The 27,690-nt window shown below is 40.4% G+C and overlaps 1 protein-coding gene across 1 annotated transcript; it reads right to left on the bottom strand.

Moving 5' to 3' along the window:
* Positions 1 to 401: 401 nt before the first annotated feature.
* On the bottom strand, positions 402 to 27,365 carry TCEA1 (transcription elongation factor A1). The gene is made up of 10 exons (XM_056853988.1): positions 27,287 to 27,365; positions 19,242 to 19,304; positions 15,288 to 15,393; positions 12,471 to 12,558; positions 10,686 to 10,834; positions 8,890 to 8,946; positions 7,137 to 7,291; positions 5,935 to 6,081; positions 3,094 to 3,165; positions 402 to 1,319 (listed from the first exon to the last, which is right to left on the bottom strand). Exons 1-10 carry the CDS (start codon positions 27,353 to 27,355, stop codon positions 1,311 to 1,313), a joined length of 915 nt encoding a protein of 304 aa, XP_056709966.1. The 5' UTR covers positions 27,356 to 27,365; the 3' UTR covers positions 402 to 1,310.
* Positions 27,366 to 27,690: the final 325 nt, after the last annotated feature.

The raw sequence follows: 27,690 nt of genomic DNA, 5'->3' as shown, positions 1-27,690 counted from the left end.
TGGCGTATGCAAATTAACAACCTTATCTACTAAGAAATTCCCTTAGATGATTCAAAAGGCCTCATTATGGGTTTAACATGGCAACACTGCAGTTAATGAACTGAACTCTGCAGTTAATGAACTTAAATATTTTGGTGAGACAGACAAGAAAAATCGTGTTATCCATTCCAATTTGGGCCTTAAGCTTTGACAGTTGCCATTTTAACAATGGTTCCAAAATCCCTATATGTGGCTAACACAGAAGCCCAACCCCCATAACTCAGATTCTTATCTAAACACAAATAGCCTTATCATTTTTAGCAACTGATATACAGAATTGTTAAAAGCCTTTGCTTTTCCAGAACTGTTTTTGAAGACAAGAGTCTGAGAAATATTCTAACAAAACTTCACCAAAACAGATGGTGAATTACCATAATTTTATTTCTGACCTTGCGGGTCTGGCAGTCAGTGATCTACATGTAAAAAGTGATAGTCATCAACAGTTCACAGGAACCAATATCTATATAAATGGAAAAATATTAGTTTTAAATCTCCTAGGCAATATGCCACTCAGCATCTTTGTTCATTTACAAAGTCTAAAATAATGATGGCATCAAGCATATAAAGGAAACAAAGCTGTAAGCTCAAACTAACCACGCAGGAATTTCTTCAGAATTAAGGACAAAAAAATAGCACACATGCTTTAGAGCTGCACAATAAATTGGACAGATCAATGCAAGTTACATAATCAAACTTTGCCAGGTCCTGAAATAGGGGGCTTGTGTTACAAAACATCAGATTTCATTATTTAGTATTCAAGGGCCAGTGCAGAAATAGTTTATACAACCAGGCCACCTACACCAATTGTCATTGAGATATTACATTATACATAGTATAAAGCGAAACTATTTGCCCTAACATACCAAAATGGTTCAATAGGAGTATGCTATTGTGAACACCATTCTATAAGAAAACATTTCAGTTAGATATGCTGAGTGCAAAGACATACAGTGCTTTGTTCACAAAGTTAAAAAAAAGCAGTTACCCAAATGTCATTGATAAAAGTTTAATGTAGACTTGCTTATAAAAATGAAAAAAAAAAACCTTCTTTGAAATTACACCATACAATAGAGCATCTTGACTCTGCTGACTATTCACTACAGGGATGGCAGCATCAAAAACAAAATCTAACTTTAAAGATGTCTGTTTAAAAGAAGTGTGTGTGTGTGGGGGGGAAGCCTTTTGCAGGAAACTAGATGCTCGACCTAGTTCTTAAAGCTAATTATAAAATCCTCTTTTCATACTGGTCCAGATGTCAACAATTTCTTCTTCTAGCAGAACTGTCAAAAGAAAAGAAATATTTATGAAATATGCATGCCGCGGAGTTCTAACTCCTTAATGATTGAAAGCAAATGAATATATTCTACTTCTTGTTATATCCACATCAGTTCCTTTTCAAAAGCCATGATAAACATTTTCTCCTCATCACATATTCATCACTAGCAGAAAATATATGAAAACTGTATAGGAGGGGGTTGCTAGACGATTTTTTAAAATTCTGTAAGGTGAACTAAGGTCTGCTTTTGCGAAGCGGCAGGTACTAGTTTTACAATCAATTTCAGATGTGGAAACATCTTGGACAATTTAATGACTAATGGCACCAGTATAAAAACCATGGCTGTTGTTTTAGAAACTTTCCATATAATATATACAAGTGACCATGGTTTCATTTTTGAAGTCAAGGAACCTCAACCTAAACATTAAAATAAATGGATGGTATTAATTTTTACTAATTTGTTAATTTTTATGTTTCATTAGGTATCATAACCATCAAAAATAAAGAATACGATGAGCTGTGTTGGATCAGACCCAGGATCTACTCTGGCACCCTGTCTGCCAAAGTGGTCAGGCAGCTGCTTTTGGGAAGCCCGCGTGCATCGCATAAAGGCAATTGTCCTTCCCACACTGAATACCAATTTTTATTTACTTTATTTAAAGTATTTAATGCTGTGCTTCTACCCAATTTGGAGTCCCCAAGGTGGGGTCAAACACATTAAAATGACTTTAAAAATGCATATATGTAAAACAATTAAAAACAACTATAGCAAAAGACATACACAGAAAAAGAGGGTCAGTGAGGAAACGCGAAACAAAACAGAAGACTTCACCTGCTGGTGAAAGATCATAATAGAGAGGGACAGATGAATCTCCCAAGGATATACTACCTCTGAACTTGGAGGCTCAGAGGAAATAATGCCGAGGACATCAGAACGCTTTAAGAGATGAGTCAGTGACTCTACCAGCCATTGTGTACCCTACATCAAGATACATTCTATGGACATTTCTAACTCCCTTTATTTTTTGTACTTAACATCAAGTCTGATGAAGAGTCCTGGGGCACCTCTGCTCACTATTTTCTGATATTTGGTTGGTCATAATTATAAGAATTATTGTAACTGTTCAAATGGGACGTGCTACTGGACTCTTGCTCTTTTCTATTGAGCCATCTTAAACATTGTCATCCATTGCCCACCTCAGAATACAATGGGGGGATTGGTTAGAAAAAGTTCGGACTGAAGTAATTTTAAAGGCAAAAGCTCTTACAATCACACTTTGGAAAAACAAAGTAGATGTGAGCAAAAAAAGGTCTACTCTAGAGAACATGTAGAATAAACTGGAGAGATGGTAGGAAGAACCTACTCTGTCAGTGGCGAAGAAGGAACTCAGGAAAGGGGCGCTCCTCGTTTGGACCACATCACTGTTTGGGTGGGAAACAGCAGTAATGGCACCAAGAGAGGGTTCAGCGACTCCTAGTGGAATTTTAAGCTAAAGAAAGAATCTCTACACAGCAGGCCTGCTCATGTGCAGACCCAATGTGGGACGGCACAGAAGACCAAAGATGAAGGACGGCTGCTATTTGTAAAGCACCAATCTCATAGAATGTTTGTAAACAACCAACTGTGGTGAATGTCTGCCTAATCAACTGCCTAGGATATCAACCCTATCTCTTTTTATACCAAGGCTGCAAAAGATAATGTATTGGAAGTTGAATTTTTTGAAAGAGGACATTTTGTATTATATCTATATATGACACACAAAATTGATTGTTTTTACCTTCCATCTGTTTCCACATTCATTACACACAACAAATGTTGTCATAGGTTCATCAGCACTTCGGGTTTGAACCTACAGAAAGTAGAGGATAGCAGCTGTTAACTTTCCAAGACCATGCTATGCCATTTGTCTACACAAACCCATTATCTCACAAACTATGTGTAACATTTTAATGCAATATTAAAGCTTAAATGTTGACCCACAAGAAATTCCATGTGAAGAGTGTGGGGCAGAGAAAGCAGCTACATGCTCCTTCTTCTGCTCCATCCCTCACTTACTTTCTCTTCTGCTTCCCCATTTGCCACCTTTCTCTCTTGCTTCTCCAGTCATTGTTCTCCTTTGCTTTACCAGTATGGTTAAGAGCAGTGGACTCTAATCTAGAGAACTGGGTTTGATGTCCTGCTTCTCCACATGAAGCCTACTGGGTGACCCTGGACCAGTCAGTCCTCTCAGAAGTCTATCAGCCCTTGTGGAGGAAGGCAATGGCAAACAACCTCTGAACATCCCTTGCCTTGAAAAACCTATGGGGTCACCATAAGTCAGCTGTGACTTGATGGCACACACACACTTTACCACTTCCTACTCAAATGGCTGGGGGAATAGCATCCAAGATGATACTGGCCTCTTGCAGGAGTTTGCTTTTCAAGGTTGTGTTTTAGAGTAGAACAATTCAAAAAACCTGGAGGCATGGTCCTACTATTTATTTCACCAGCACTCTACCCAAACAGCAATGCTGAGGGAACAGATTAGGATTATATTGCTGTAATGCTCTCCACCCAGTAAGTGGGTCAGTTCAGGCTGCTTGTGACTAATGATTTTAGCTTCAGGCATTTAAAAGACAACTGAGGTAATAAGAGGGACCTATACTGTAACCTATGAGTAGGGTCCAAAGAGCCCATGCTCATAGTTGTTTCCTTTCTAGCAGCAGCCTTCTACTTCTCATGAGGTGCTGCTCCAGAAGATGGCTGCTGAGAGTGGGAGGGGGCTGCCATCAGAAGGGTACTCTGAAGAGCTGCAGGGTCTGGCTCACTGGATCCTAGCCAATATGGCTAGGTACTGTGAAAGCTGGGGCTTTAAATGTATTTATTTAAAACATCTATTAGCTGCCTTTCTACCTTATAGAAACTCAAGGCAGCTTTCAGTGTAAATAACAATAAAATACAGCAAAACCACTAGTTAAAATCAATAGTTTAAATCTGCTGGTAGGCAAAAGAACTAATCAAATGCCATCATTAATAAAACGATCTTCAGCTGCCTCCTAAAGACAGCAAGTGAGGGGGCCAGGTGCACCTCCCTGGAGAGGTTGTTCCACAACCATGGGTTAAATAAAATTACAATAGAGGTACCATGCTGTGAAGTATGACCAGTGTGGTCTCTATCCTAACCTCTACCTGGCAGATTGACCTCAAGTGGCTAAATGCAGTTATTTTAGATGAGACATTAGGCCAACAGAAAACAACAACAGTGATTTGTATTGACTTTTGAGGATAGGAGGAATAAGGATGTTAAGTGAAGAGGTAGAAACTATTTACAAGTATAACACACAGCATTTGCTAGACTCATTTAGTTGTAATGTTTCACTTGTCATTTCCTAGGTAGAGAGAACCGTTGTCATCCAAGCTTTTAAAACTCTTGGGGTGAATCTTTGGCTTTTCCATAGTTTTAGGTACAATATAATTGTGAAGGCCTTTCAGAAATCAAATTCTTTAGCCAGCTTTCCCCAGAAGCTAGGTTCTGAATCCTATAATGTCTCCACAGACAGGATCCGTCCAGTCTCTCTCGTGCTCTCTGGAGACTCAAACCTTATCTCCTAAATTATTCAATATATTAGCCTGCCTTTCTCCTGAAAGTCAGGCTCTGAGACAACACAGATCTATGGAGTCTCCCAAGGCAGGATCCCTCCAATCTTAATCTCCAGAGGTACAAACCCTATCTAATTCCAAAAACAGTTTTACTGATTTTCTTCTCAAACCCTCCTCCCATCTAGCTCCTCCAGCATTTCATGGGTCAGGATTGGCTGTTAGTTGCTCTGCACACCCACCAAACAGTAATTAAGGGAATGAAGATTGACAGAAAGGGGCAGGACCTTTGCCCATCCATCACAGATACCAACCTAAGCCAAGACGCTTTCCTGCTTTGGCTGAATCCTGCTAATTTCAGCCTAGTTAATGTCCTCATCTGTCTGCACTAATGATCCAGCAAAGCCTCTATTAATACTCCATTTTAATATAAATGACTTTACATTAAAGCAGGTCAATAAACTCCACTTAACAGTAACTTCTTCAACATGTGTAATTAATTACCAATTCAAGGCAAACAATCCTACTAAACTAACATCACCAGTCCACTAAGACTGATTAAGTGTTTCTACAAAATATAGGAGCTGTACCAAACACACACACACACAAAAACCTTCACTTAAAAAAATCTGCTATTCAGCTATTACAATAAGAACCAAGTAAAATATCACAAGATTTTGTAAGCACCACAACTGCATATTTCATAAAATGTGTATATTAACAATGACACAGCATAAATATTGGACAACCTGTTCATCTTAGAAACTTGGATGCAATTAAATATTTTCAAATTTTCTGTACTACTGTAAGCATTGGTATGTGTCATCTTCTACAAGATTTTATGAACAAGACACTCATGCAGTTATTCAGTCAAAATGGAGGAGAGAGGAGAGACAGAGGGGGAGAGATGCAGCCTTACTGGAATCAAGAGATACTATAAAAGCCACTCAGATATTTCTAGTTGAAAATCGTTTCTGAAGAGGCACAAAAGGAATCACAATATTTAAAATACATATTTATGACCGAAGGTGACTTGACATACCTGTGTATAAGTGCAGTTCTTCTTTTTACATTTACCACATGTAAACAGATCAGTCTGGGTGCCTCCAGTTTTAGCCATCTGATGCTCTCTTATAGCTTCTTTTGTTAGATTTTTCCGCATCTCTTTTAGTTCATCACTTGCCATTTCCTGTGGTGCAGGCAAAGACACAAACATATTGGTTTTGAGTACTTTCAAGTAGGTTATGGTTTTCAAATACCAATTTATACAAAATATGAACAGTCTAAAGCCATCTGCTGCTCAACAGTTTCAGTATTCAGCATATGAGCACAGAGCCAAATGAATGCAACAATGCTTACTTAATTAGTTTGAGTTCCATTGACCAAATTATTCCTTACTATGATTATTTATTATTCCTTCTCAACAGAACATTCCCACATCACAAATCAAGTCTGGGAGTAGGAAGAATGCATGACAGCAGTTCTTATTCCTGTTTGGGTAGTACCAATATTAAGTCACAGCTGCTCAGCCCCATGATTTATCTCACAAAGTTCGTGCAATCACAGCTGGCAACACTGCAACATCACTGAGAGTAAACAAAGCCAATTGAGAGGGAGGGCAATGCATACTGGATTAGTCATATGGGTTATCCTAGCCAGTCAGGGATCACTTAATGATGGGGATGTTATATCAATGATATATGGCCAATTAGATTTGGCTACATTCAGATGCCACTGAAAGCACACAAATCTTATCCAAGAAGCATTGTTTGTCACTGCCTTTCAATGCAATTATAAAAAAAAATTTGGAGGAGGGTACAACACTTTTATGCAGTCAATAATATTCAGTGTTCACAAAATGCGACTTTATTTTATCATTTTATTATTTAAGATTCTAAAAATTGCTGTTTCCAATAGAGGTTTAAATACATAATAGTGCCTTGAAGAAACAAATAAAATGCATAAAAACAAATTCCACTAAATAAGCACACAATACTTTTATTTTACAATACACATATAAGAGGCTGGGAACATTTTCTCAGTCAATCCCTCTGAAGGTACAGGCAGTAAGGTTTAGAACTGAGTTTTGAGCCTTCATCATTGCTGCTAGCTATTAGGTTTTGGTAGGCCACAATGCTAGTATATTTTAAAAACATACTAAGTTACACACACATCTTTGTTTTCAATGAAATCATAGCTACACAGAGAAAACCAAGGATGCAATTAACTGAACAAATTACTTACCTCAGCTGTCATTTTGGCAAACCTGTCAGGGGTTATATTGCCACATAAAACATTTTTCCTTAGATTAGGGTTCTTTGTGTCCTTAAGATTTGCTATCCTGCTACGCACCCTATTTTTGTACTTCATGTCAGTGTTTTTTAGCTCCTGAAATACAGGTGCTTAGGAGTTAAGGGCAACAAAGTATGAATAGTTCACTATTGCACTCTAGTCTTTTACATACATTTGACCAAAACTAATATGATTTACTATGATGGACAAGGAAGAGTTGACTGTGGAGTAGGTTTGGGGGCAGAAGGGTTGAGGGGTAGCTTGATTAGGCTGGAAATCCAGTAGGGACTTCAGTGAATTATTAGATAGGCAGGGTTTGAATGCTGTTTCTCTCAAAAAAGTTAAAAGGAAAAGTGTTATCTACTGTGGTATTTATGAATATAAGCCTCTCAAAGATTTCAAACTGTAAATGTGTATACTCTTCAGACTGAGCTCAGTTACCTTGTCATGCTGACCAGTTAAACAAACTTGTTAACTTGTTATAAACTTGTTATTTTGTTTTGTGTCTCAAGAGAGTAATATAAGCAGTAACAGACAGACACAGGATAAGCTTTCCTAGTCAATAAATCTGTTTTGCAACGATTTGTCTGTTCAAAGAATATACCTTCACCTGACATCTAAACATCCTGGTGAAGGAAGGGTGTGGATGGTGGAGCCTAACACCCCGATCTGGTCTGAGGGACTTGCCTTTTCTCCAGGCTTTCCCAAATTTGCTTTGCTGCCCGGATGGCTGTCACGTGGGCAGAAAAGTCAGAATTTTCCCAGTCCCACCCACACGGCAGCCATTTTCTGTGCCCCTATGCACATGGCATCCATTTTTCCCAACACCACTGGGGAAGCTAAAAAAAAAAAACGACAATTGAATATAGCTGCAACATTGTAACAATCTATATCAAGGGGGAAAGAAATATCTCTGCAACAAAAGGGGCTAGAGAACTTACTTGTACATAATTCTTATTATGTGATCATATAAGATCACCATCTTTCTGTAAGAATTCAATGCTATTTTTTGGTGACAGAATTAACACAAGATAGAAATCAATCACTGATGGTTTTGCTAATATTTCTAAGTGGTCTGTGTCCAGGATTATCTTACGGCATCCTCTCTTGTAAGATTTGCAGGGGAGAACTTGTGCTAAATACCAGTTAGAGAATGGTTTCAAAAACTTATTGTGCCAGGCTTGGGGGAAATATATTATTTTAATGTATATATGACAGTCCAATCATATTTCATAGTTTTGCTGCAAGGTGTCTTAAGGAACTGGATAGCTAAAATCTATGTTATTAATAAAATAATAAAGGGAATTGAACTGGGGCATCATGAATGATGAAGCAATGTAGTAAAAAGCTAGCAAAGAACAGAGTCTCCATTATTAAGAGAAGTAAGAGATCACATAGTTTTTCTTTAACTTTGGGCATAATTTAAGGCAGTCAATATTTTACACGAAATGCCTAACCTGTCCATAATTTAAGAAGGTCAATATTGTACATGAATTGCCTAACCTGTCTGTCCAAGACTAATTTAGACTACTAATACTGGCCTATCTGATGTAACCGTTGTAAGGATTGTGAAACACTCTGCACGCCTAAAGTGCTAAATATTATTTAGTAATCAATTACAGGCAGCAGTGGAGTATAAAAGTTAACAGCATTTCAAAAGGGAGCTAGAAATTAGCATCAGCCAACTATGAGCAGAAAAGGATATCTTCTTCAATCTGAGAACCTAGCTCTTCCTCATCTGCGCCAATTGCAATGTAATCACCTGAAATGGGAAAAGGCAGCTGCATAACTATTAATGCACTAAAAAGCAAAGACGTTAAACACAACTTTTAGAACACAACAATTTCTTTGAATTAAGTTAGTATTTATGAAGCAATATGAAAAAGTAGTACTTTGTAAAAACCTGAAATCTTATTCTGCACTATTTGACAGCCTTAACAGTATCAACTCTAAAAGATTAAATATTTAAGTTACTTAAGTACCAAAACATCACTCCCTAATATTCATAGATGATAATTCAATCCAAAGGAAATGCATGCAGAGGCAGGAAACAGCTATTTTAGCTAGAATCTTCTTGAGTAATGAGATCTAGTACATTAAAATATGAAAGGAGGCTCCTGCATACTTATTTCCTCCTGATTGTCATTACTGTTCTATATTGCAATCAAAGGGGACTGGAAAGTAGCTAAGAAAATAAACTTTCCAAGTTATCATAAATCAACAGAGGTATATTAGATGCCCCCACCCCACAAGCAGGACATTGCAAATTATTCAAGATCTTGGATTAATAACCATCAAGATGTGAAAGTATTCAATAACACTTTCCCAATTATTCTAGCAGAATCATGGGTAATAGTAATGAATAAATGTTTGCCACAAAATCAAATGCTGGAACCCCAGAAGTTTGGAAAAATCCATTTGAATGCTAAAAAAGATAGAGCTCCAGTATTTTTCAGTTCTCTATTCATCACTCAGTATTTCAAAATATAAACTTAAATCCTGGAATAGAGAATTAATACAACACCAGATAATTGATATAGGTAGGACTAAAATGGAACACAGGATAATGTTGTAAGCCACTTTGACCCTACTGGGGAGAAAAGTGGGTACAAATGAACTAAATAAACATTTTAGGTTAAGATCAGGTCTTATAAAGCGTGCATTTATTAATTTATATTCTGCTTTTCTCACCAGTGGGGACCAAAATGAAGGGGAGGGTTTTTAAGCAATATCATGTGAAGAAGTAATCAAATGTGATCATGAATGATAAACACTACCTGGTGAGCACACTACCTATCAATTTAATCTGCTGTTGGATAACAAAGACGACAATGTTGTGTGTGTATTAGATGTTTTGACAAGGGTTCGGCTTTGATAGGAATTAAAATTCATTATTCCAAAACAGTTGTAACAGAGTATTTATCTATTTTTCCTTTCCCTACATTTAACAGCCATTGGGTATTTATTTGTAATTTCACACTTAATTTTTTTAAATTATGTTTTCCTCCTGTGAAGTAGGACTCACAGTAGCTTGCAACCCCCCTCAAATGAAAGACAATCTAAAATCACAGCACAACAACATAACAAGAACAGCAGCCTGAGGGTGGGGCCGAGCAGCTGAAAGAACTCACTCCTTGGCGGAAGGCTCTCCCCTGCCAGCAGCAGGAGAACACCAAATCCAACCTAATAAATATAGTTTGAGGATAAATTAATATTTCCTTTGAAAGTTAGCAGGAAGATGTGGTTGCAATTACTAGTGTAGAACTGAACAACCTAATAAATCTCACAAAGAGATAACGACAAAATTACATAAAAGCTTAAGAAAACGCATTACCTACTTTCCAAAGACAGACATTCTGGAATGCAAAATGGGTGGAATTAATGTCAAAAAGCCAACACTGCTAGTCCCTTGATATGTTTGTATCATGGGGTTAATGATATTTCTTGTTAAGACAAATCAGAAAGCAAATGCACAGTAGAATGAAATGTAACAGCACCTACCTCCTGTTCGAAGAGCTGCTGCCAACATTTCTCTGCATTTCATTCGTACAGAATCAGATGTACTTGGAGCCCGAGGAAAGGAAGAGATAAAGGTGTCTGAGGAAGCATTTGCTTCATCTCTCTTGTTGTTTGAGTTGCTACTGGAACTGCTAAATGGGCAAAAAGATGCATGTAATACCTGCTGTCCCGTTAATCACTGCTCAACTTAAACATCCTGTTTAGTTAGGATGTTTCAGTGACAAAACCAAAATACCTGCAGTGCCTTCAACATCATCAACTATTCTTACATTAATTGCAAATGGCAGTAATTCGTGTGCAGATGTCTGATACTGGGCATGACTGAAAACCTGTGCCTTTAGAACTGGGAAGATCTGAAAGGATAGTGCAGATTGACCACTGATGTAACTTTTTATAGTCTGTTTATCTCTTACTTCTGAATTGTACATGCATTAGTTCAAGATCCAGATGTTACCCATAAGACTGAGTCCAATATGGTTTCAAAGTCCAAGATAAATGTAATCACAAAATTCACAAAATCACACAAGGTTGAAAAAGACCACAAGGGCCATCCAGTCCAACCCCCTGCCATGCAGGATCCCATAATCAAAGCACTCCCGACAGATGGCCATCCAGCCACTGCTTAAAGACCTCCAAAGACAGGGACTCCACCCCCCACCCGAGGCAGGGCATTCCACCATCGAACCGCCATCACTGTCAGAAAATTCTTCCTAATGTTTAAGTGGAATCGCTTTTCTCTTAGTTTAAATCCATTACTCCGTGTCCTAGTCTCTGAAGCAACAGAGAACAAGCTAGTTCCCTCATTAACATGGCATCCCTTCAAATATTTAAACATGGCTATCATGTCACCCCTTAACCTTCTCTTCTCCAGACCAAACAAACCCAACTCCTTAAGTCTCTCCTCATAGGGCATAGATTCCAGACCTTTGACTATTCTGGTCGCTCTCCTCTGGACACGCTCCAACTTGTCAACATCCTTCTTAAATTGTGGAGCCCAAAACTGGACACAGTATTCCAAGTGAGGTCTGACCAATGCAGAATACAGTGGTAGTATTACTTCCCTTGATCTAGACACAATACCTTTTTTGATGCAGCCCAGGATTGCATTGGCCTTCTTAGCCACCACATCACATTGTTGACTCATATTCAGTTTGTGGTCCACTCATTGTTAATCCAGACACAGGGCAAAACTAGAGATGAAAGATCTTCCCTATATGCTCAATGATTCGTGTTGTCCTGATTCTAGTTAACTAATCAAATATATAGCAAACAACGTAACTTGACCAATGAGGTATGTTGCTAAATAGGTGATTTAACCAATCAAATAAGTTTGTCAATTAGACCAAACGCCCTGCAGCTGCACTGGGTCCAATTAAACAAACTCCTTCTCCCACCCATGAGCACAGGCACTAACAAAATGGAATGTATCCCCTCCTAGATTCTTGTGCCCTTGAAACTGTTAGGCCTAATGGTGTGCCCAGCACCTGGGTTACTTCCCATCTCCCTTATCTGAATCTTTGAAGCTACAAGGAGCTTGACTTAAGTTTTCAGAGAAAGAAACTTCCATCTTTTCTAGGCCTCAGCCTGAACTATTATTTGAATTGAAGAAGAAACTGCTTAAAGGAACCTGTTTCTTGACACCATTTTGTTAGCACATAGCCCAATTAATTTTGCAGGTAACTGTTTCCCCTTCTTTATTACCCTAATTTTCAACAACTTGAAGTGATTGATTTAGCTCTTATATTATCAGCTTAAAAGATTAAATACCTTTCTTCTCTTGCTTCGGGACTATTTTGTGATGAAGATGCTGTTTCCTTTCTCTTTTCTTCAGAATCTTTATCATTTGATGGTCCATCTGAAACACGCATTTACAAAAATTATATATACATAATAACAGCAGCACAATATGCATATCTGAAGTGTTTGAAGAACTATATATACTTTCAGTATTTCTCATAATATCTCTATAAAGTAGATCAGTATTATCATCATCATACTGCAAACAGGGATGCTGAGAGTAGTAACTTGACAATGACTATCTAGTGAGTTATAGCGGAGATGAAATTTGAAAAGGAGACTTTTCAGCTCATGATCATATCAGACCTCAATATGATGTACAATTTAATAAAAGTCTAGCTTGTGCCACAACTGTGTGTCTGTTTGGTTCCAACTGAATGACAGGAGAGCCGTGCCCCTCCCTGCCCCATCACATCTGTGACTTCCCCTGAGGGCTGCCCAATGACATGTCCAAAAGGGAAGGTTTTTGGGTGGCTGTGGATGGTTGTGCAAGTGCCACTGCTCCCCATCATGGTCATCTGCCAAACATAGCAGGGGCCCAGCACCACCTCCAAGGCTGACCTCACACCTGCCTCCCCAATTCACCTCGCTGGCTGCTGTGTGAAGGAAGGTGGGCCAGTGCGTGGTCTTGGTGAATGAGCCACTGTGGTGTGGTGATTTGAAGTGCCAGTCTAGGATCTGGGAGCCTCAGGTTCAAATCTTTACCTGTGCCATGGAAGTTAGCTGGGTGGCCTTGGGCCAGTCACACAGGGTCAGCCTATCCTCCCTCACATGGTTGTTGTGAGGATAAAACAGGAGAGGAGAATGATGTAAGCTACTTTGGGGCCCCACTGGGAAGAAAGGTGGGATATGAATACAGTAAAGGAATGAAGTAAATAAATTTGTGCCTGTTCTAAGAAGGGTGGGGGTATGAAGAAGACATCTGGGGAGGTATCACTGAAGGGGCAGGGGATCACGTGGTACCTGGAGTCAATGGCTGGAGGGAGGCAATGGAGCAGGAATACTCGATGTCTATGGAAGGGGATGGGAAGGGCACTGGAAGGGCAGGCGGGCTGCTGACTCAGGTTCTGGATACTTTAGCAGGGGACTCAGAGCTCTTGCTGGGGCTCTGGGGCCACAACTGAGTGGGAGCCACTGGACACCTGTCGCGGGGGAGGGATGCATTCTCCCAGGACATGGAGGGATTGGCAGCATCTGTGGCAGCAGCTGCCTGGTACTTAGAGGGGCTGCTGGATGTCACAAGGGACCTCAGGGACAGCCGGGTATGCATAGAGAGGGGATGTACTAAAATGGCCACTAAGAGGGGCATGAAACCACAACAGAAACATACCTCCACAACACAACCTTCTATTTGAGGAGTGAGTTCTGACTCTTTACTGAGTATAAATGTAGCTGGATGATATAAGTAAGCCCAGTGGCGTTATCTTGCTACCTTCAGTAAATTTCTATCATAAATTTCAATTACATCAGTACCTAAACTGTATTTAACAATTATATAAAAATGCTTGTTAATGGTTGGAGACACAAGGCATGCAACACTTATCAGAAAACAAGTAGTATTCTCTGGTGGGGGATGGGGGAGTTGATGTGAAGTTTTGCAAAATTAAAAATTTGATGCAACTGTTCTAATTTTGCATTCATGAATCTTCTCAACATACTGACCACTGCAGAAACATTATCTATTAATAGTCCTGAAACAAAAATAAGGCCAAAATACCAACTGTTTATGTCTGTCACAGCTGATTTATGGTGCCCCAACAGGGTTTTCAAGGCAAGAGACATTCAGAGATGATTTGCCATTGCTTGCCTCTGTGCAATGTCCTTGGTATCTTTTGGAGATCTCCCAAATACTAGCCAGGGCCGAACCTGCTTAGCTTCTGAGATCTGACAAGATCAGGCTAACCTGGGGCTATCCAGGTCAGGGCTTTTAATTTTATTTTATCGTATTTTCCATATTGTTAATTCTAAATTTCTATGGCAGCCTTGAAGCTTAGCTTGCTAGTTTTTTTAAAAAAATTAAATAGGTTTCATACTGCTTTTCTTCCATCATTCATTCATTACAAACTGCTGAACATGAACTGTTAGGACTCTGGGAAACATTCTCAAAACACCCATTTTGCGCAGGATCTCTCCATCACAAACCATACTCCCTGCTCTTTACAGGCATTTTGTCTCTTAGAATAGTGTTGTATGCGCATGGAAGAACACTTCTGAGAGCTTGTGTTGCTTACTCCACTGTGGAAGTATCTATCATGTAGTCAAAAGGCAAACAAAAATTAAAAATGAAGTGTCAAAGGTTAATGGCTCTCTAAAAGCCCATTCCTGAGCTGAGGCGTACAGGGACGGCGGGGAAGAGGCGCAGCTTTTTTCATGGCTTTTTTTTGTTTAACCGGGGTCTTTCACCCCATAGGGAATAGCGAGGCTGCGCCTGCTAAAAAGCAGGTGCAGCACTGCCATTCCCGGCGCCGGCGCCCCCAGAACACCCCCCTGCGCCGGCGTGACCTCTCCTCACAGATGCTGGCGCCACGGAAAGGCTGCGCCGGCGGAGGGGGGAGGCGCGGTTTCGCGGTGCTCAGCTGCTGCCAAGACTGGCCTCGCCACCGGCTTGAATGCATGTAAACATGTGATTACACGCATTTACGCCGGTGGCGAGGTCACGCCCGCTCCTAAAAACGTTCGGCCCCATTCTCCGGAATGGGCTGTAAGATAGAAACGGTAAGCCTCAAAGACATCACTTAAAATTCAACTGGAGAAGGGAAAAAAATTAAAAGCTTAGTGCAGATATACCTAATAACTTCTTCCATGATTTAATAAGAGATTTTGCTAAAGATGTAACTTCTTCATCTGTGCTTTGCTTGCGTATTGCATTCACTGACATTCCAATTCTTGTAGACTGCAAAGACAGATATAAAAACTTATGAAACAAGTATTAAAAGATATATTAAACAGTAGCTCATACCAGAGAAATAGTGCAGAGCACACAAAATTATATCCTTATGAAGACTGCAGAGAGCAGCATAAAATTGCAATCAGATTTCCAACATACTTGGTTTAAAGTCACAGCTACAATGATCAAAGCATTTCTAATCTTCTACTTAGAAAGCCACTGTGGTACAGCCGTTACAGTGTCAGACTAGGATCTGGGTCACTCAGGTTTGAATTCCCACTCTGCCATGGGAGCTTGCAAAGTAACCACACACGAACATACACTCAGTCTAACCTACCTCCCAGGGTTATAGCAAGGATAAAATAGAGAAAGCGAGAATATTGTAAGCCACTTTGGGTCCCAATAGAGGAGAAAATTGGATAAGAACCTTTTCAAAAAACTAACTGCCTAATTATGAACCATGCCTATAAGGGTACCAGAGTAGTATATTTTGTTCTTCTTTAAGAAAAGAAAAATTGTTTCAGAGATTCAAGAGAGGGAGATGCTTGATTTCAGCTGAATTTGATTTGAAAGTGCTTTTCAGTTTGCAGCTATTTTGCAAATGGTTGGAAATAACCAGTTTCCAATATTAATTTTATATTTACTACCATTATAGCCACATTTGAATAAATCTAGTGTTTCTAAGCAAATATTTTAGCTCCTGGGAGTCATGTAATATGACATCATGAATAAAACAAAATTGTAACATAATACTCATTGTTTAATCATTTTGCAATATATTTTTGTAATCTAGTTGACCTTTCAGAAGTTGGGCTGTCTTGGTGGCTGCATGCCCCCTATTATATAATTATTACAGAATTACTATCCTCTAGGTCAGTGGTTCCCAAACTTTTTGAGTCGTCGAGCACTTTTTAGTACAGAAATTAGTCACGGAGCACTAAATTTCACCTAGCACCTATAGTACTAAAGCGAATGACAGTAGTATTTTTCTTTCCAATCTCTTCAGGGAGCACTATGAGATGTTTTGAGGAGCACCAAGTGCTCCTTGGAGCACAGTTTGGGGACTGCTGCTCTAGGTCCCTTCCTTTTTAGACTTGCAGAAAGCTTATAAAACCTGAATGTTCTGCGGACTTTTTTGCTGATGGATATGGGCCTGAGAAATTCTGAACACTGTGCATTGTTATTATGGCTGTTAACAAAATATTAATGTGGTGGTCTGTAGAAGCTGTGATGTGGTAAATGTGTCTAGTTCTTTATTATGGAGTACCTTTATAGTTTTCTTATTTTTGAATTGCGGCTACTGTTCTGTTTTTAATTCTTACCCACTCTGAACCTATCAAAAGGGAAGGATATCAGTATTACAAACATACGTACATCTGAGTTGATCACAATCATTCGTGTCTGACTCAGTGACAGGCAAACTGCTAATAATTTCTCTCATTAATATTATCCAACTTTACTTTCTCAGTATTGAATGTTATTTTTAGATATGCTTACCTAATCTGATATCAGATAGCACCTTTGAAAAGCCATGATAATATAGAGAAAATAATTAAACCTAACGACAAAGACTTATAGAAATTGTTTTATCTTTTATTAAGTTATCATCAAATGGGTTGGTTTAAATTCAAGGAGCAACCTTCAAGTAGATTATTAGAACACAGAATACTACTGCCATCTACTGTACAAGAAAAACATTACAGTAAGGCATTCTTACAACTGAACAAGCTGGCCATAATTTGTATTTCCTAAAAGAATGTCCCTTTTCTTTAACCCTAATGGCTGCAAGTCTTATTGGTTTGGTTTGCATCTAGTTTCAAATCTAAAAGCAACCATAATCAAATATCAGCACTAAATAAAAAACAAAGTCTAGAATGTATTTGGTCTAGAATGTATAATTCTAGTTATACATGAGACTTGTAATCAGCTGCTTTCCTGGAAACCTTTGTCAAGAATTGTCTCAAGAGAATGAAGACCACTTGTCAATTAAAGTGTGGGGTTTTGTTTTTTTACAGACTATGTTCTACAAATGAATAATGGTGTCTAAAACAGAAGCAGACTGGTAAGTAAGCCACAAATTCCCAGTCTAACCAGGGTAGCTGTGAAAAGATATTTTTCCCTAGAAGATAACCAATTAACTCCTTCAGAGAACAGAGAGCAGGACTGTGAAAGAATGTAGTACTTATCACATATGCTGTGCAGTTCAACTACAGAATTTATGAATATGTTTGACATGCAAGGCTTGACTGCATTTTGCTTACAGATTTTTTCAGGTTTCCTGTACAAATTACAATCTTATAGTTCTTTCTTCAGCCTTAAGTAAGCTGGCAGAAGTGAAGAGATGTACTGTTCATCGTTAGAATTACCTATGAAAGGCTGATCTTCTGCCAGACAAGCTCAATACAAAGAACAATGCCACACCATTGATTCAGGGCCCAGAAAAAAAATATTGTGAAAATAGTGTAGTATTGGTGCATGCTCAGAGGAGCATCGTAGAAGTCTTTAAAAGTCATGAATCAAAACGTTCAGTAAAATCATGTGTTGGCCTATGCAACAGCATCTATATACCCTATATTGGCCATACCCTATAACCTCTCAATCTCTCAGGTTTGGAACTCAGTGAAATCTGATTTCCCCCCCCCCTTTTTTTTTTTTGCAACGCTCAGGTTAAGAAGCTTGGAAAAATAACCTTTCTTCTTAATGTCAATTTAGGTAGAATAGAAATTACATAAATACTTATGCCAGTGTTCTGTATATTTATTTAACAATGTTTTATTTAATCTGATGTATGTAAAATAATCTGATAATTTTACAAGTTTTAATTAACATAGTGATGGTTTGTTGGCTGGGAAATACAATCAACAAACTTTGAACCTGGAATAAATAAACCTCAATTTGTTCCTTAGAGTTTGAGGGCTGTTTCCTGCAAGGATTTAACATTTTAAGGGAGTATTCCATCACCAAGCAGTACCGTGATTTAGTAGTTAATGAATTGCTTTAATTCAGGTAAAGAGGTTTTAATCTCCAAGTGGCTGTTTAAAGTAATGCCCTCTTGCAGGTGGACCCGAGCGACCAGCACAATACTACATCAGAATCAGCCTTAACACCATACACTAACTAATCCCTGCCCAAGTTCCTTTACTGCTGCAATCATTAGGACCAGGGAAAATGCAACAAAACCAAGTTCTAAAGAACAAATTTCCCATAATACCATGCAACAGCTCATTGACTAGAGCTACTCCAAGGTATTTGTCCTGTAAGCACTTTTTTGCCACGTGCCTGTTCTCTGCTCGTGGAATACTGTGTTCTGCATTCATAGGCTGATCTATAGGCAGCTAGTAGACCAACAGTGGTACTATGGGCAGGAGTTGGATCAACTTGCCTTTGTGAACTCTTCACTAGTCCACACTACATGATTTTATAAGGACAAGTGTTGTTTGACCCTCATGCCTGCTATCGTTTCAAAAGTCTTCTTTCCAAACAACTCATTGTTCAGGGAGATTATCTTGACTTGCATGTGTTCCAAATTTTAGCTTAATTCAATTACAAAGGGAGAAAGAGCCTGTCAGCATGGTCCAAGCCTCTTGTATGTACAAAGGGTGAACAATAATGAAGTGACTATAGTATATTATTTTCATCATTACCACCACAATAACAAATACATAGTTCATTGTTTGTCCAGCAACTTTTCCAATGAAGGGATAAGGCAAATTCTAATGAAACAGTCTCTTTTCTTTTTTATGGAACCCAACTAACTTATCGATGGTTTTGGAATCTTGTTCTCATAAACACACAACATATATATATGTCTATATATATATATATAGAAATACTGCAGCACTCGGAAAAAATACCTGTAGCAACTCCAATGTCATAGGCATATTCTTCAGTTCTTTGAGTAAATCAAGAGCCCCAGCCTGTAAAAATATTGTAAAGGATTCAGAGGTAAATTGTAATGGATTTAGAGGTAAACTGGCACATCTGTGGTAGCATGGCAGCGGAGTCAAGTAAATTGAAAGCAAGAATATCACATCCTAATAACTGACAATTCAGAAACACTCAAATGAAAATACAGCAGAGGTGCAGGGTACAGTTCAGAGGGAATCCAGCACAGCCTATTATTTGGCATATCTAATCCTGTTGGACAGAATATAATGCTTGAATTAGCCCTATAGGTAGCTGGAAAAAGTAAAAAGTGAACCCAGATAGAAAGATGAATAATTCTTGGCCTAGGGCCCTCATGCTAACTGAATCACATCTTCCCGATATACTCCTAACATGCCACATAAGTGTTCCTCAGACAGCCTTCTCCTTGTCATGCCCTCTCTTGAGGTCACAGGTTTTCTCTAGCCCAGTACAGATGACAACCCCAGAAGTTCAATAAACATGTGGGGAGGGATAACAGGCAGGAATGCTCTGGCCCTACCTCCTGCTTCTGTGTGATAGCTTGAACATCTGCAGGGGGTGACCATGTGGAGTAAGTGACCGCACAAACTCTCCCTCCCCATTAGCAGAAACACTTGGAAAGTCATATCACTGATCACAAGGTAGGGGGGATATGCATACCCACTCTCCCTGCCTGGGCATTCAGCAAATGTGAGGAGCTGTCATCCATACTGGGCTTCTGGGTTAGGGTATAGTTCTCTGGAAATGGCCTATCAGAGTAAGTGCAGAGAGCACATTAACTGGCTACATTTAGGAAGACATGCAAGGCAGTTCTATTTCAGAAAGCAATTCAAGGAGGGTAAATTGCTTTGGCAGATTTGGCTGCATTTTTAATCTGTATGTTTTAAATTTGTTAGTGGCCTTATTTTTATGCGTTCTTGCAACTGGATGTTGAGTTAATAGCCACCTTTTGTCTAAAGAAATAAGGCAGGATATACATATTTTAAATAAGTAAATAGACGTTTTCAGTCACATATAATGGGGTATATCCAGCGATTCATCAGTGGAAGGTGTTGCTGGTTGCGGATCATTCCCATATTCTCCTTCCAACAGCAATCCTTTTGGGAAAGTTTTTTCTATTTCCACCTGGATGAAAGGAGTGACTTTGTCCCTTTCCCTCACCTCCTGGAGCCACCCATCCTGTGAGGCTATTCATCATTTGTGCCCTGGAACCCCATTGAATAACTTATCTAGGGTCAGAAAGGACAAGTTGGAGGGAGGGAACACAGGAAACAACTGGTTTTTGCATCCATAGATCGTGGGATCCAACCCAATGTCCTTCAGCACTGTAAAGTAAAGCAAACTTATCTCAAGGCATGAAGGAATTTATTGCTGTGCCATGGAAGCGTACCTTGCTTCAAACCTTTCCAGACCAAAGACCCACCGTGCCAAAAGCGCATAACATCAGAAGCACATGACAGAATTATAACTTTACCAGAGGCAAGGCTCAGACTATGGACAACAGACCAAGAAAGCAGTAGACTGGAAACAGACTGAGGACCAGGAGGTGCACCACAGTGAAAAATAACCTAAGGGTCAGAACCACGGAGGAACTCATCATTGTGCTGCTCCTCACAGCATGAGTGCAAAAAGAAACACAAGCCATGCTACCCTTGCATGCATACAGATGCATGCATACTAGCAGCGGATTCTTTCAAAAGGCAGCTGTATAGGGGCTTACAACCCAGTATATGAGGAACTGTGACCCACCTGAAGGTCCTAAACCATGGCCTGAACGAATAGTCAATTTAACATCTGATCCTACATTCCAAGTGGTTACCTTTTTACATCTTTGCCAACCACCTTTACCGCTTGACATTACAAAATGAAATAATTAACCAGCCTACAGATAAATTAACTCTATATAAATTACTTGTTTTATTTTAATATATAACCTAATTTTTAATCCTTAATATTCCAACAATTGAGAATCACAATTTTTAACAACTAACATTTCAGAAAGCAGATATCCAACCAGTTTGAAGATCATCAAAGCCACCTAAGCAAACAAGTTATATTCATAAGCAAAATCTTAGTGTCATCTCAAAATGCAGTCATTGATTCTTCATAGAACATTTTCTGATTAAACATATACAATAAACTGAAGCACTAGCTTACTGTTATTTGCCATATGCAATATTTACATATAAAACTGAGAACTCTGACAACAAAAAATAAATCCAAAAGAGTAGGGAATATTTGTTCTAACTGCCTCTGTCTGGAAAAAATATCCCATTCTCAGGTGATGCAAGAGGCAGAAAGGGCTCTACTGCTTTCAGTGAAACTTGAAAAGAAAGTAGTTTGTGAGACACAGCTGCATAATCTTGACACGGTACCTTATTTATTCATTAAAATATCAATTCACATATTTTTGCAATACTGTTCAAACAATCAGTGCTAACATAATTGCTATGTAAGTCACAATACCCTGATCCTATTTCCAAGTCTGCTGAATGCACTCATGAGCATATTACTGCAGAGCCCGTTATATATAAGCCACTGTGCCTTTCATTAAGGTTTATCAAAATTAAGCCCTTCCTACAGGTAAAGAAGAATTTTACTACAAGGCTTCCTGAAGAATCTGAATTTTAAACATCAAACACTAATCTTCAAACAAATTACTCTGTTTTACATTACTTGTTAAATAAAATTAATACAAAACTGTAAACACTGATTTGTGTAATGCCTAAAAGAAATGAAATGACGCTTAATACAAAAAGTAGCATACTACGAAATTTCTTTCTCTACGTGAGAACAGGAAGAGCTGTTGCCAGTCAGAGTGGAAATACTGATGTAGCTACATCAATGATCTAACAGCATAAGGTACCTACATATGTTCAAATTAGCTGAACAGGTTCATATGCTTAACTTGTCTAGAAATACTGTATTATAGTTCTAGGTACACTTGAAAAAACGTCTGTTATGCTCACTGAAGCTTTACTCCTAAACAAATACAGTTAAAAGTAAAGCCCAAAATTAAACTCTCATTCTGAGAAAACTTAGACTGTGGCTTAAGACTGAAAAACATATTCCTCAGGAACCACATTCCATTGAATTCAGTGGGTCTTACTTCTATATGGCTAGGTCAGGGCAGCCTGGGGTCGGGGTGCCGGCTCCTAGCTCTTGATAGTGTGCAACTAACATATGCACCTACCGTCAAGAGCTTGGGTGTGATCTTGGATGCCTCCTTATCCATGGAGGCCCAGATTGCAGCCACGGTCAAGGTGGCTTTTTACCACCTCCGCTGGGCCCAACAGCTGGTGCCCTACCTCTCCTGCCCTGAGGCACAGTTATCCATGCGATGGTCACCTCTAGGCTGGATTACTGTAACTCGCTCTACGTAGGGCTGCCCTTGAGACTGACCCAGGGGCTCCAGCTGGTACAGAATGCAGAGGTGAGACTCTTTACAGTGGTCTCGCCCCATGAACATATACAGCCAGTGCTCTGCCAACCGCACTGGCTCCAGGTGGAGTATCAGATCAGGTTCAAGGTGCTGGTTTTAGCCTTTAAAGCCTATCATGGTCTGGGACCTTCATATCTTTGGGACCGCCTCTCCTGGTATACCCCCCGAAGAGTGTTACGATCATCTGACAATAATCTACTGGTGGTCCCCCGGCCCTAAGAGGGTGTGGCTGTCCTTGATGAGAGCCAAGGCCTTTTTGGCCCTGGCCTCGGCCTGGTGGAATGCTCTGTTTGGTGAAATCTGGGCCCTGCGGAACATTAAAGAGTTCCACAGGGCTTGTAAGACAGAGCTTTTCCACCATGCCTACAGTTAAGGGCAGCCACAGATATTATATTGGCTGGCCTCCCTATCCCCCCACCTTCTTAAGTTACATGCTGGATCGACCTGAAGGGGAAGCCTGCCTGTTTGTTTCGATCAATCTGGTTAAATTTGAGAGCTATCTGGGATTGTGTAGATTTTAATTGGGATTTTATTGTCTTACTTTTAGTATTGATGTGTATTTTCAATGTTGTAACCCGCCCTGACCCTGCTGTGACTGGGGAGGGTGGGAATTGCAAATAAATAGAAATTGCAAAATAAATAAAAATAAACAAATATGTAAATATGACTAAGACCTGACTACAACAACAGTTTTTTAAAAAAAAGGATAAACAATTTACAGAAGTAGCATCCAATTCTGGCCCAGTTGGCTTATGAAAAACAACTAATTCAATAAACTAGGCAGTATTAAACTTCAATATACTGCCTATATCTAGGGAAGGTTGGTCTACATTTTGAAAGGATTTATACATTATTTTGGTATATAAGAACTGCCTCTTAAAATCTTCCACATGTTGGGAATGCTCTATGCTCAAAGACGAGGTTGTGGTTTGATAACAATGTTTGAAATTCATATTAATGCAGAAAGAAAGGTGCTTGCCCATACTCTCTTCTATTTACTAAAGCTGGAATTTCTATCTAGTAAGAGGAAAAACTACTGCTTACCTTTTCTTCTCTAATTTTACTCAATTGCTCTTGATATTTGAAAATCCACATGTGCAGTATTACCTCTGCCAACTTGAACCTATTCATCACACAATAAGTTAATTTGTTACACTAGTTACACTACAGACCAAACATTTGATAGGTACTTGTAACTAAAGTGCTTACAGGCTCAATGCAACAATATATAGTTCACTTGAACTTAGGTTTTGTTGAGCAATAGCTGTTTTAGTATACATTCGGCACAAGCCAGCAGAAAACTCCCATGTGTAGAACAGCACCAGGACCAGAAGATAAGATGCAAAATGCAAATGTATGGGGCCTAAAATGTTTAATTTGTCATGTGAGTTCAAACAAATTTTAGCACACTTCTGTTGCTATTGTATCAGTATGTTGTGTAACTAAAAGTAGTTACTTTCAGTTAAGCTACTTCACAAAAGCAATAGCAGCATTTAAAAACTTAATCAAGCATCAAGGGTGTACAGCAAGTGTCTGAAAGTTTCTGTAGGGGTTATAGTCAGCAACTCATCTTATTAAGTAGCCCAGTGACATATTCAGATGCACAAAGCCTTCTTTTAGTGTTATCATTATAAAGGAATCCCCTCCTGTGGGTCAGGCAATACCCATCAAGTATGTATTGGCGCTAACTGAACTGGCATTATGCATATTGTGCTGGAAGAACAGCAGCTTTGGATTCAACTCATGACATATGAGTATATTACTACTTGAGCATGCAACTGGTCAGACCTTGGTCATCATTTTCAGAAGACAGATCAGAGAATCTCTCAAACACTCCTATTAACCAAGAGTCATATTCACGTATAACTCTGAAAAACACACAGGCTTAGATCCCACTGAACCTTTCTACTGATGGAAGGATTTTCACCAGCAGAGAAGAACTCCATCCTCTCTTGCTATAGCCCCCATGCCTCCCAAAATGCTGCCTATGGGGGACAGAGGACCCCCCCCCCCGGACCAGCATGAGGTAAGTTGACAGAAATCACACCTGGAAGGTATAGCCCAACAGAAGAATGTGACAGTTACTACAACAGATCATTTTTTACTGACATGGAACCTCACAAATGATGTGATTTTCCAGGAAGGCCCTGCTTTATACTGTGTCCTTTTAATTAGGCACATTTGATGAGAGGGCAGACTACTTGTCAAGAAACTGGCCTTTCTCTAGCTGTTCCTTGGCATTTCAAAACTTTGGTTCAGGCTTTTGGGTATAGGAAAATCACAGAAGGCTTCTCTCTGGGAACTTAGTGAACTGCACTTTCAAGAGAGACAAGGAATGGGATGGAGTCAGATACAGGTGCACATGAGATCATGGGGCCCAAGAGCTTCAAGGCCAGGAACCAGGAGGGAGTTTTTCTGTTGCATTACATCTCATTAGCACAAGGAACCCTGAGTGGGGGATGAGTTGCTTGACTTTGAGCATTTGCTAGCTGCAGAAGTACAGGTCATGTGTCTTGACAACACACCTGACTGGTCAACCAGAATCAGGCCTGCTGCTGGCAGCCTGGCATAAAGCAAGATAATTCATTCTAGTTTGTACCTGCTGGTCAGCCTCTTCTGATCACCTATCCTTTAGGAGTGTCAAACTCATTTGTTACAAGGGCCAGATATGACAAAAATGTCACTTGGTTGGGCTGGGCTATGCCTCACCAGCACAGATTAGGAGAGGGGGGTGGGGGGAGTTGCCTCAGCTGGCTCGCCAGCAGCGGGCTACCCAGCCTAAATCCAGGGTGTGTGTGTGTGGGTGGCTGCCTCAGTTAGCAAGCCTGCAGCGGGCTTGCCAGCCCAGATTGGGATGGGGAGGTGGCTGTCTTGGCTGGTGATCCCACAGAGGGCTTGCCAGCCCAGATTGAGTGTAGGGTGATGGATGGGGCTGGCTCGTGGGCCTGATAAGAGCTCTCAAGGGGCCAGATCCGGCCCCTGGGACTTATGTTTAACACCCTTGCTTTAGGTTATCTTTTGCCTGGAATACCTGCTCTTGGACTCTACCTGGACTCTTGTGTTTCGGTCTGGTCAAGTAGCATCTGGGTCAGAGTACCAAAAAGGCTGTCTAAGTATTTTAGGTTAGCTATTTAGATTTTATTAGTTCCTTGCTTTGCACTGCTCTTATATCTGCACACATTTATTAATTATATTTCTGTGGTGTTATCTGGGCTTTGGGGATTCAATCTAAACCTAGTACTTTGGTCTACATTGGCTAATGCTACCAAAGTAATTGTTTTTGGAACTCATCTTGCAAATTCTTGAATAATACCCAGTAGGGCTAGAGACTTGGTTCCTCAGTCTCTCAGCTTAGGGTCAGTCAGAGGGACTGGGGGTGGCTTATTATCCTGGGCAGTGAGGATTCACTCCCCAGTTTTGTCTTGCCCTGACCTGCCACTAAGCCTTGACACTACTGCCTTATCTGCAGAGGTGCACAGATGTGGAACACCCTTCCCCTATAGGAGCCTGCCATGTGGCAATACAGTATAATCTTGTTAAACTAGCAATTATGCTCTGGTGTGACATCCCGCGTGTATTCACAAAGAAAGATGTCCAAATCTAAATGAAGCTTACACCTCCTAAAGCAACTGAGTTAAAATATACGCTCCAGTGACTAGTCCCTAAGTTGAGAAATAAAATACAAATCTATATTAGAAATTTTTAGGAGGTGCTGTAGGGTTTTTAATGACTCTTTTAATGAGGTTTAAAGATGTAGAGGGTTTTATTAAAGATGTAACAAAGGCTTTTGATGAGGTTTAAGATGTAGAGGGTTTTATTGCATTTTGTATATTTTAATCCTTTGAGTTGTAAAGCAGGGCATAAATATTTTAATAAACACCCCCCATACCTTTAAAACTGATTAGAACAATATTTTCCTCCATCTCCGTGCTTACGAAAGTTTTTCCTAAAACAAACTAACGTTGCGACTGGAAAACATACAGGACCAATGCAAAAGGAGACCTGGGGAGGAGGGAGGTAATATTTTGAGGGCCAAATATTTTGCTATAGCTATTAGCTTAAAAAGATAAACAAACAAACAAACAGAGGCCCTTCCTAGAAATGCGCCGAGCATGTTTACACACAGCCGAGTGCCCGGCTCGACTGGAATCCAGGAGACTATCGAGATCCTGATTTATACGTGCAGAAACTTGGCTGTTCGCCAGGCAAATACCTCTGACAGTGACTGAGACTCGGCCTATCGAGTACCGTGAGGTGTTCGGGCCATTCATTGCAGACGACCTAGGAGTTGGGGCCCTCAGCCACTACGGCGGGCCTCGCCCCGCCCCGGCTCGAGGCACGTCCTCGCGGTTGACAGTTGAGGCCTCACAAAAGAACCGCCGCCGCCGCGCGCAAATCCCGTCCCCCCCCCCCCCGATTGCTCCCCTTCAAGAAAAAGGCGGGCGCCCAGCTGAGCTCGCGGCACCGCTCATTGGCCGGCCAGCCGTTCAAGCCGAGCGCGCGAGGGGCCGTTGCCTCTTCTCTCTCCCCCTCCCCCCAAGCGCCTCTCACCGCGTTCTTCTTTTGCACCATCTTGTCCATTTTCTTAGCGATGCGAATGATCTCCTCTTCGGTGCTCATGGCGACCGAAGCGGCGGGCGAAGAACAGCGAGCCTCTCGCCGGAGTCACCCGCCTCCGCCGACGGAAACCGCGGGAGCTTTTAGAGTCCAGGGGAGATGGGAGACGTCAACACGCCCGCCAGGCCGCTGAACAACACGCACGCACGCACTCACTCGCCGGCCTGACCCAGAAGCGACAGCGCGGCAACAGCGACGCCAGGCTGCGCTCGTCGAGCCCCGGGGAAAAGGAGCCAGGCCCTGCTGCGGCCCGCCGAGAACATCGATTCGCGAGCCGGGAAGAGGAACGCGTCGGGAGGAGGCGGAGTTTCGGCACGGCCAGTTGCGCCCGCCCAGCG

This window comes from Euleptes europaea, chromosome 8 (genome assembly GCF_029931775.1).
Source record: "Euleptes europaea isolate rEulEur1 chromosome 8, rEulEur1.hap1, whole genome shotgun sequence".
Taxonomy (NCBI): Eukaryota; Metazoa; Chordata; class Lepidosauria; order Squamata; family Sphaerodactylidae; genus Euleptes; species Euleptes europaea.
Note: the sequence above shows the minus strand (reverse complement) of the source record. Positions and strands in the feature narration are given on the sequence as shown.

Bases quoted from the DNA above. Each gene is read 5' to 3' on its own strand.
- TCEA1 (XM_056853988.1), bottom strand. From the start codon at position 27,355: ATGAGCACCGAAGAGGAGATCATTCGCATCGCTAAGAAAATGGACAAG. The intron at 8,947-10,685 runs GTAGGTGCTGTT...TTCCCATTTCAG, and splicing joins AGCAGCTCTTCGAACAGGAG to GTGATTACATTGCAATTGGC. The intron at 6,082-7,136 runs GTAAGTAATTTG...CCTGCACCACAG, and splicing joins TTGCCAAAATGACAGCTGAG to GAAATGGCAAGTGATGAACT.